At 48.6% G+C, this 10,024-nt stretch overlaps 1 protein-coding gene across 1 annotated transcript in view; it reads left to right on the top strand.

Moving 5' to 3' along the window:
* The window catches only part of syndig1l (synapse differentiation inducing 1 like), an 88,521-nt gene extending 80,862 nt beyond the window's left edge, over positions 1-7,659 (top strand). Inside the window, exon 3 of the mRNA XM_033027646.1 lies at positions 6,488-7,659. Within this exon, the coding sequence (XP_032883537.1) occupies positions 6,488-6,646 (159 nt within the window). The 3' untranslated portion in view covers positions 6,647-7,659. The remainder of the gene's footprint in view (positions 1-6,487) is intronic.
* Positions 7,660-10,024: the final 2,365 nt, after the last annotated feature.

Below are 10,024 nucleotides of genomic sequence, written 5' to 3'. Positions count from 1 at the left end.
TTCTTCAGGCTGAAAGTCAGGGGGGAAAGGGAAACGACAGTGATAGAGAGAGAAATAGAACAAATGATTGGAAGATGTGCAAAAAAAGAAATGATGATAAAAGAAACGGTGCATCGTTAGCTGTGTGCTCGGTGAAAACGAGTTACAGACAACGAGTCTCAACAAGACAACTTTGAAGGGTTTGGTGGCTGCGGGGAAGGTGACAAGGAGGCGTTCGATTAGTAAAATTAATCAGGAGGACAGTGAAACCCGTCGGGAAACTAGGGTGAGGGAGGGATGGAGGGAGAGGGGAAACCAGCATCTGCAGTTCCTTCCTACACTCAACGTAAAAGGGCGGTAGTTAAGATGAACTGAATGGCTTCCATTCCTGCCTGGTTCTGGTGGCATAGAAACCTAGAAGACATAGGTGCATGAGTAGGCCATTCGACCCTTCGAGCCAGCACTGCCATCCAATATGATCATGGCTGATCATCTGAAATCAGTACCCTGTTCCTGCCTTTTTCCCATATCTCTTGATATGGCAACGATGACTGGTCAACCATGACATTTTGTGCCCCGTTGGTTGAAGATGTTACATGGCTGCTTATTAACCGCGCAATGAGGAAGGGGAACTGAATAGCCCTTCGAGCAGCAGGGCTCCCGATACAACACAGGAATCCATTTCATTTCCTCGACTCGGTTTATTTGTATGAACCGACTAATTGCCTATTAGGCCAAAGGATGTGTTAGAGTCAACTGCAATATATTACACTATCTAATGTGCTGATCGCACAATTATAGTGTTCCTTGTTAGACACTGTTACACTTTGTGACAGATGGTATGAAATCCATTAACAATCGGAATCAATTACACAGTAATGGACCTGGCTGCTATTGTGGCAGAGTGAATGAACCTGCTTAGGTAAAGTTTAGCTGCAAGAATTTTAATTTCATCTCAAGCTTCTCCAACATGTTTGTACATTGTTGCCGACAGGTAGTGTCACATTTTATCCTATTTCACAGGGGGGGGGGGAGGTTGAAGCTGTAACAAAACGGCTCCAGTCAAACTGACTAACGGTGGCTTGGTTCATAGTGACAAAGGTAGTCTTCTCTCGATTCTACTCAACTTGGTCCGAAAACATGAACCTGATTGATTTCTCTAACTTCAAGTAACCCTTGCACTCCCCTCTCTCTGTCCGAGTTATCTGACTAGTTTCATTGGCCTCCTGATTAAACTTTACTGATTGTATGCCTCGTTGTCACCTTTCCCTCGGCTATCAATGAACCGTTTCACATTTCCTTGATCATCGTCCCCTTTGATCTGTGTTTTCACACCTTACCCTTCCTTATCTCCAGTCTCCCTCTCAATGAAGAAGGGTCTCGACCCGAAATGTCACCCACTCATAAGGTCATGTCATAAGTGATAGGAGCATAATTTGGCCTTTCGGCCCATCTAGTCTACTCTGCCATTTAATCATGGCTGATGTATCTCTCCCTTCTAACCCCATTCTCCTGCCTTCTCCCTATAACCCCTGACAACCGTACTAATCAAGAATCCATCTATCTTGTCCCTCACCCACCCTAGTCTTCTTCTTGCGTATGGTGTGCACAGCCTAAAGTTGTAGGTCAAGGGTAGACACCCAGGCCAGAACAGCATCAGTTACTGGGTGGATGGCTTTGATGCCACCAGGGAAAAGCCTCAGTGGGCAGTCATTCACGATGTGGGACATCGTCGTTCTACTAATTTCACTGTCGTCCTTCTTAGTTTCACTGACTGTATCCACTCGTTATCACCTTCTCCACAGCCAACAATGGACCATTGTGGGCTCCACATTACCTTGATTGGCTTTGATTTGTTCTTTTCACACCGTTCATTCATTTGTTCTTTGTACCTTGTCATACCTCAAGTTTCCCTCTCCCCTCACTCTCAGTCCGAGGAAGGGTCTCGACCCGAAACGTCACCCATTAGTTTTCTCCGGAGATGCTTCCTCCCTGCTGGGTAACTCCAGCATTTTGTGTCTAACCCTCTGGACCACACTGTCTTCAACCATCATCACTACACTCTGGCCCGGCTGGGATGAAACAGTCTTTATTCATCAGTCTGATCAGCCACTCGTGGTTTAGTTTAGTTTAGAGATACAGTGCGGAAACAGGCCCTTCGGCCCACCGGGTCCGCGCCGACCAGTGATCCCCGCACATTAACACTATCCTACACCCACTAGGGACAATTTTTACATTTACCAACCTAATTAACCCACAAACCTGTACGTCTTTGGAGTGTGGGAGGAAACCGAAGATCTGGGAGAAAATCCACGCAGGTCGCGGGGAGAACATACAGATTCCGTACGGACAGAACCCGTAGTCGGGATTGAACCCGGGTCTCCGGCGCTGCATTCGCTGTAAGGCAGCAACTCTGGAGGATGGCGGGACTGTCATATGAGGAAAGATTGAAAAGACTAGGCTTGTATTCACTGGCGTTTAGAAGGATGAGGGGGTATTCTTATAGAAACATATAAAATTATAAAAGGGCTGGACAAGCTAGATGCAGGAAAAATGTTCCCAATGTTGGGCGAGTCCAGAAACAGGGGCCACAGTCTTAGAATAAAGGGGAGGTCATTTAAGACTGAGGTGAGAAAAAACTTTTTCACCCAGAGAGTTGTGAATTTATGGAATTCCCTGCCACAGAGGGCAGTGGAGGCCAAATCACTGGAATGATTTTTGAGAGAGTTAGATAGAGCTCTAGGGGCTAGTGGAATCAAGGGATATGGGGGAGAAGACAGGCACAGGTTATTGCTAGGGGACGATCAGCCATGATCACAATGAATGGCGGTGTTGGCTCGAAGGGCTGAATGGCCTCCTCCTGCACCTATTTTCTATGTTTTTACTGCTACGCCACTGTGACGGCCGCAGGGAGGTTGCATAAGTTTGTCCCTCCACCCACGCCATTAGTACAGGTGTCACACGACAATTAATCCCCAGCACATTTATGTTTCACATGCACATGTAGCCTGGGCAACATCCTCTGAAAACATGCCACTAGATTCTCCCGTGTAACCACGTACAGTCCTTCTCCTGACCGGGTAGCACGCAACAAAAGCTTTCCAGATTCGATCCCGACTGCGGGTGCTGTCTGTGCGGAGTTTGTACCTTCTCCCCGTGACCGTGTGGGTTTTCCCAGGGTGGGATTCCTCTAAGGGACGCCATCGGTCCAAGAAGGATCCCGACCCGAAATGTTGCCTATCCATGTTCTCCTAAGATGCTGCCTGACCCGCTGAGTCGCTCCAGCACTTTGTGTATTCTTTTGTAAGCCGGCATCTGCAGTTCCTTGTTTCTATATCTTTTATCATAGAATGTTGCTGTGGTTAGGGTCATGAGTTCCTGAGGAGTCATAGAGTCATACGGCGTGGAAGCAGACCATTCGGCCCAACATGCCCACGACCAACATGTCAATAGACAATAGACAATACACAATAGGTGCAGGAGTAGGCCATTCGGCCCTTCGAGCCAGCACCACCATTCAATGTGATCATGGCTGATCATCCCCAATCAGACTCACAACTCTCTGTGTGAAAAAGCGTTTCCTCGTCTCAGTTCTAAATGGCCTACCCCTTATTCTTAAACTGTGGCCCCTGGTTCTGGACTCCCCCAACATCGGGAACATGTTTCCTGCCTCTCGCGTGTCCAAACCCATAATAATCTTACGAGTTTCAATAAGATGCCCTCTCATCCTTCTAAACTCCAGAGTTTAGTTTAGAAATACAGTGTGGAAACAGGCCTTTTAGCCACCGAGTCCATGCCGACCAGCGGTCACCCCATTCACTAACGCTCTCCTACACACACACTGGGAACCATTTAGATTTTTTTCCAAAGCCAATCAACCTACAAAACTGCAGGTCTTTGGAGTGGGAGGAAACTGGAGCACCCGCAGGTCACGGAGAGAATGTACAAACTCCGTACAGACAGCCTCTGTAGGCAGGATTGAACCCGGGTCTCCGGTGCTGTAAATGGCAGCAGCTCAACCGTGCCGCCCTAACTGATTTATTTATTTATTTGATGAACCTGGGATAAATAAACAGAGACACAAGAATGGTTGGAGTGCTCAGGTTCACACTAGGATTATCCTGGGAAAGTGATGGCTAGGACCAGGGGTTGGGGGAAAAGGAGAGAGAGAGAGAGAGAGAGACAGAGACAGAAAGAGAGACAGAGAGAGAGAGAGAGAGAGACAGAGAGAGTGAGACAGAGAGACAGAGAGAGTGAGACAGAGACAGAGAGAGGAACAGAGAGAGAGAGAGAGAGAGAATATTAAAAACATCTAACAATGTGTTTTTAAGAGATCGTCCATGTGTTTCAGGGTGAAAGGGAACTACATGTACTTTACATCAGTTTTTATGATCTTCGTTTAAGATTTAATGACCTCTGTATCGATGTAATAATAATAATAATACATTTTATTTATGGGCGCCTTTCAAGAGTCTCAAGGACACCTTACAAAAATTGAGCATGTAGAGGAAAAACATGTAAGGGGAATGAAATAAATAGTAGAGACATGACTAGTACACAAAGTAAAGACAGAATTCAATACAAAACACAGTATGAGGCAATTAATGCACAGATGAAAAGGGACGGGGACGTGGGGCTAAGGATAGGCAGAGGTGAAGAGATGGGTCTTGAGGCGGGACTGGAAGATGGTGAGGGACACGGAATTGCGGATCAGTTTGGGGAGGGAGTTCCAGAGCCTGGGAGCTGCCATGGAGAAGGCTCTGTCCCCAAAACTGCGGAGGTTGGACTTGTGGATGGAGAGGAGACCGGCTGATGTGGATCTGAGGGACCGTGAGGGTTGGTAGGGGGAGAGGAGGTCAGTGAGATATGGGGGGGCCAGATGGTGGAGGGCTTTGTAGGTGAGGACCAGGATGTTGTAGGTGATCCGGTGGGAGATGGGAAGCCAGTGAAGTTTTTTGAGGACTGGAGTGATGTGATGCCAGGATTTGGTGTGGGTGATGAGTCGGGCGGCTGCGTTTTGGACCAGTTGGAGTCGGTTGATGTAGGTGGAGCTGATGCCAAGGAGAAGTGAGTTGCAATAGTCCAGTCGGGAGGCGATGAAGGCATGGATGAGTCTTTCAGCAGCAGGCGGTGTGAGAGAGGGTCTGAGTTCTTTTTGAAGCGTTCAGATACATTTGCCCCAAACGCTTGAATTCTACCACACAGCCAGGGGATTTACAGTGAAATCAAAGAGAAACACTTTGTGAGTTTGTGAGTTTTCACTTAACGCAACATTTTCCTGGGATGTGACGCCTCGTAAACCGAGGAGTAGCTGTCGTTAATGGTTCGGATGTTTATGGCGCGTGGCACGGGTTGGTACTGGTTGGCAGACAAGTGCCCGCCCTGGGCAAGACTGCATTCGAACCTGGGCTGAACGTTGCGGATGCAGCCCAGACCATCACACAAACCAACCTGAAGAAGGGTCTCGATCCGAAACGACACCCATTCCTTTTTCTCCAGGGATGCTGCCTGTCCCGCTGAGTGACTCCAGCTTTGTGGGTCTCCCTTCCATTGACTCCATTTACACCTCGCGCTGCCTCGGCAAGGCCAGCAACATAATCAAGGACGAGTCTCGCACCCCGGCCATTCCCTCTTCTCCCCTCTCCTATCGGGCAAGAGATATTGAAGTTGTGAAAACGCACATCTCCAGATCCTGGGACAGTTTCTTCCCGGCTGTTATCAGGCAACGGAGTCATCCTACCACAACTAGAGAGCGGTGCTGAACTACTATCTACCTCGTTGATGACCCTCGGACTATCTTTGATCGAACTTTACTGGCTTTAACTTTCACTGAATGTGATTCCCTTATCATGAATCATGGGGTGGCAGGGTGGCGCAGCGATAGAGTTGCTGCCTTGCAGTGCTTGCAGAGCCAGAGACCCGGGTTTGACTCTGACTACGGGTGCTGTCTGTACGGAGTTTGTCCGCTGTCCCCGTGACCTGCGTGGGTTTTCTCCGAGATCTTCGGTTTCCTCCCACACTCCAAAGACGTGCAGGTTTGGAGGTTAATTGGATTGGTATAAGTGTAAATTGTCCCTAGTGTGTGTAGGATAGTGTTAATGTGCGGGGATCCCTTATCATGTATCTATACACTGTGTATGGCTCGATTGTAATCATTGGTTATTTTTCACGCCGACTGGTTAGCACGCGTCAAAAGCTTTTCACTGCACCTCGGTCCACGTGAAAATAACAGACTAGTCTGAACTTTGATAGACAAAAATGCTGGAGAAACTCAACGGGTGAGGCAGCATCTGTGGGGCGAAGGAATAGGAGACGTTTCGGGTCGAGACCCTTCTTCAGACTGATGTGGGGGTGGGGGGACGGGAAGAAGAAAGGAAGAGGCGGAGACAGTGGGCTGTGGGAGAGCTGGGAAGGGGAGGGGGAGGGGAAGGAGGGAGAAAGCAAAGTCTGAACATTGGGACCTGTGTGTTTGGCATTGCCAGTAACAACGTGCTTTCTTCATTTGCAGACCAGCAAGGCCATTGCCAAAGGGGACTACCAGCGGGCTACCTCGGCATCGCGAAGGGCTCTCTTCCTGGCCGCCCTCTCCATCACCATCGGCACGGGCATTTACGTTGGGGTGATCGTGGCTCTCATTGCTTACCTGTCCAAGCCGGGTCACGTATAGCGTGGAACCGCCGACCCGCTCGGTGCGATGATCCTCGAGAGACTCTTCTTCACCCGTTTGATTATCCAATGTCCACTGCCCCTGTCCATTGAAGTAAATTGTGTGTGTTATCCATTGTCTGGCCATTCTGGGAGTGAGGTGCGGACGGTGGGGCCCACCTGGCGAGGGGGAGCTTGCTCTCATAACCCCGCGCGGGGGGGGGAGCTTTGAGCGGCCAGGGGGGGGCGGCCTTGAGTGACCAGAAGGGGAGCCAGAGAGTCCACTGGCTGCACTTTGACCCCTTGACCGGTAGCAGCCATGGGAGCCACCCTGGCAGAGGAGAGACACTTGACTATGGGGGAGACTATGGAAGAGAGAACTAGCCTTCCGGTTAATCTACCACAGGGGGGCGGTGGTTCCGGAGTGTGATGGCCTTGCCTTGTCCCGTTCTACTGATAGCCTGAAGGGGGATAATGGCGGAAAGAGGAGATGTGGGAATGAACTGTGGAGGATGTAAAGTGAGCAGGGGGTTACAACTCTTATACAAATATAACTAAACTGGTCCAGGGCAAGCGTGAACAAGCCAATGATATGCAAATTGCCAGTTCGCTGTTGCTTAGCAAGCTTTGCCCTGGGTCACCGTCCCCCAGTGAGCCAATCATGCCATAATTAGCTGCTCGAGTCGATGTTACTGTAGCTGAGTCATAAAGGCTACTTTGTTTGAACAAGCTAGATCCATTTTACTAAACGGTGTTCGAAAGAAAAGGGCCCATGTCCCTCCATAAACCTACAATCACCATGTTTTATTTTTGGAGAGTCGAGGACCTTCTGAAAATTAAATGTGACTTTTGTGATAGATTTTTTTTTAATTGATTTAATCTCCAACTAATATCGCTTTCCCAGGCCTATTACCAGCCCAGATGTCAGACACGCAGATGTGACAAGCTAAAATACAACAACAAAAAGTGACCTTGGTCTAACTACTGACGAATATATTTTTTTTTTAACCATTAACTTCCTACTTGGTATTTGCATTAAGATAGAGACAAAATGCTGGAGTAACTCAGCGGGCCAGGCAGCCTCTCTGGAGAAAAGGAATGGGTGACGTTTCGGGTCGAGACCCTTCTTCAGACTGAGAGTCGGGGGAGAGGGAAACGAGAGATCCAGACAGTGATATAGAGAGATATAGAACAAAAGAATGAAAGATATGCAAAATAAAAAGCAACAATGATCAAGGAAATGTGGAGCTCATCATGGTCCATTGTTGGCTGTGGGCTAGGAGATAATGAGGTTATACAGACAGTGAAACACAACAGGCCGTCAGTGAAAGATCCTGGCATTCTGCAATCATGCATATTACCTGAGTATGTGTAGGAAGGAACTGCAGATGCTGGTTTAAACCGAAGATAGGCACAAAAAGCTGGAGTAACTCAGCGGGACAGGCAGCATCTCTGGTGAGAAGGAACGGGTGACGTTTCAGGTCTAGACGTTTTGGGTCTGAAGAAGGGTCTCGACCCGAAACGTCACCCGTTCCTTCTCTCCAGAGATGCTGCCTGTCCCGCTGAGTTACTCCAGCTTTTTGTGTCCACCTTACCTGAGTAACTGGTCCCTCCAAAATCAGATGTTTAATTTCATTTTAAGTTTTCCCCTAATTTTCTGGATTCCAGAAAGAGACATTTGTCCAACGGGCTCATTATTGGGTTGCTCCTGTCACCTACAATACTTTTGGTTGTATATAATAGCCTAATGTTAAGCAAAATGCCAACAGACAGAAGCCAGGACACCGACAGGGAGTTTAGTTCAGAGATACAACATGGAAACAGGCCCTTTGGCCCACCGAGTCCCCGTCGCCCATCGATCACCCGTTCATACTAGTTCTATGTTATCTAGTCATCTAGTCTCACCTTCACATGCCCTCCTTAAACACTAGGGGCAATTTACAGAGGCACGGTGGGGCAGCGGCAGAGTTGCTGCCTTACAGCGCCAGAGATCCGGGCTCGTTCCCGAATGTGGGTGCTTGTGTGTACGGAGTTTGGACGTTCTCCCCGTGACCTGCGTGGGTTTTCTCCTGATGCTCCGGTTTCCTCCCACACCCAAAAGACGTACAGGGTTAGAGGTTAATTGGCTTCGGTAAAATCGTAAATTGTCCCTAGTGTGTGTAAGGTGGTGTCAGTGTGAGCGGATCGCTGGTCGGCGTGGACTCGGTGGGCCGAAGGGCCCGTTTCCAGACTGCATCTCTAAGCTAAACTAAACTAAACTAAACCAATAAGCCCACGTGTCTTTGGCACATGGGAGGAAACTGGCGCACCCAAAAAAAACCCCATGTGATCGCTGGGAGAACGTGCAAACTCCACACAAACAGCACCTGCGGTCAGAATGGATCCCGGTTCTCTGGCGCTGTGAGGCAGCAGCTTTGCCCGCTGCGCCACCATGGCGCCCAAAGACCAAAGGACTGCCTTCGTAACGTAAATGTTTAAAGGGGCTTGAAAGTCACATCCATGTTTAATTCTAACAACAAAATGCTGAGCAGAGAGACATTGTGCACCAGGGTTCTGGCAAGTGATAAATTTAAACCAACACAAGGAATTACAAGCCAGTGACAAATTTAGTGCAAATGAAAAACTTCTGAGATGGGATTACACAGAAATAATTTATTTACTGTTGTCTAAGTTAGGAAGTGGAATAATGTTTATAGCACACTTAACCAAATGGCAAATTCTACAATAACAACAATGTGAGCCCTTAACTGTCAGAGATTATATAAAGTGAATAAATCTCCCGCTGCCTCACATCACACATCATAGCAAGGTAGACAAGAATGCTGGAGAAACTCAGCGGGTGCAGCAGCATCTATGGAGCGAAGGAAATAGGCGACGTTTCGGGCCGAAACCCTTCTTCAGACTGATGGGGGGTGGGGGGGGAGAAGGAAGGAAAAAGGTAGGAGGAGGAGCCCGAGGGCGGGGGGATGGGAGGAGACAGCTCGAGGGTTAAGGAAGGGGAGGAGACAGCAAGGGCTAGCAAAACTGGGAGAATTCAACGTTCATGCCCTCGGGCTCCTCCTCCTCCCGCCCTCGGGCTCCTCCTTCTCCCTTTTTCCTTCCTTCTCCCCCCCCACCCCCCATCAGTCTGAAGAAGGGTTTCGGCCCGAAACGTCGCCTATTTCCTTCGCTCCATAGATGCTGCTGCACCCGCTGAGTTTCTCCAGCATTTTTGTGTACCTTCGATCTTCCAGCATCTGCAGTTCCTTCTTGAACACACATCATGGCAATATCTGTCTGAACTTGATAACACCCCAGTAAACTTTGTTGGTGTTGTGTTTCGTTTTAGTTTAGTTTAGTTTAGTTTAGAGATACATTGTGGAAACGAGCCTTACGGCCCACCGAGTCCACCGACCAGCGA

The sequence above is a fragment of the Amblyraja radiata genome, chromosome 9 (genome assembly GCF_010909765.2).
Source record: "Amblyraja radiata isolate CabotCenter1 chromosome 9, sAmbRad1.1.pri, whole genome shotgun sequence".
Taxonomy (NCBI): Eukaryota; Metazoa; Chordata; class Chondrichthyes; order Rajiformes; family Rajidae; genus Amblyraja; species Amblyraja radiata.
This window is presented reverse-complemented; position numbering and strand designations above follow the sequence as displayed.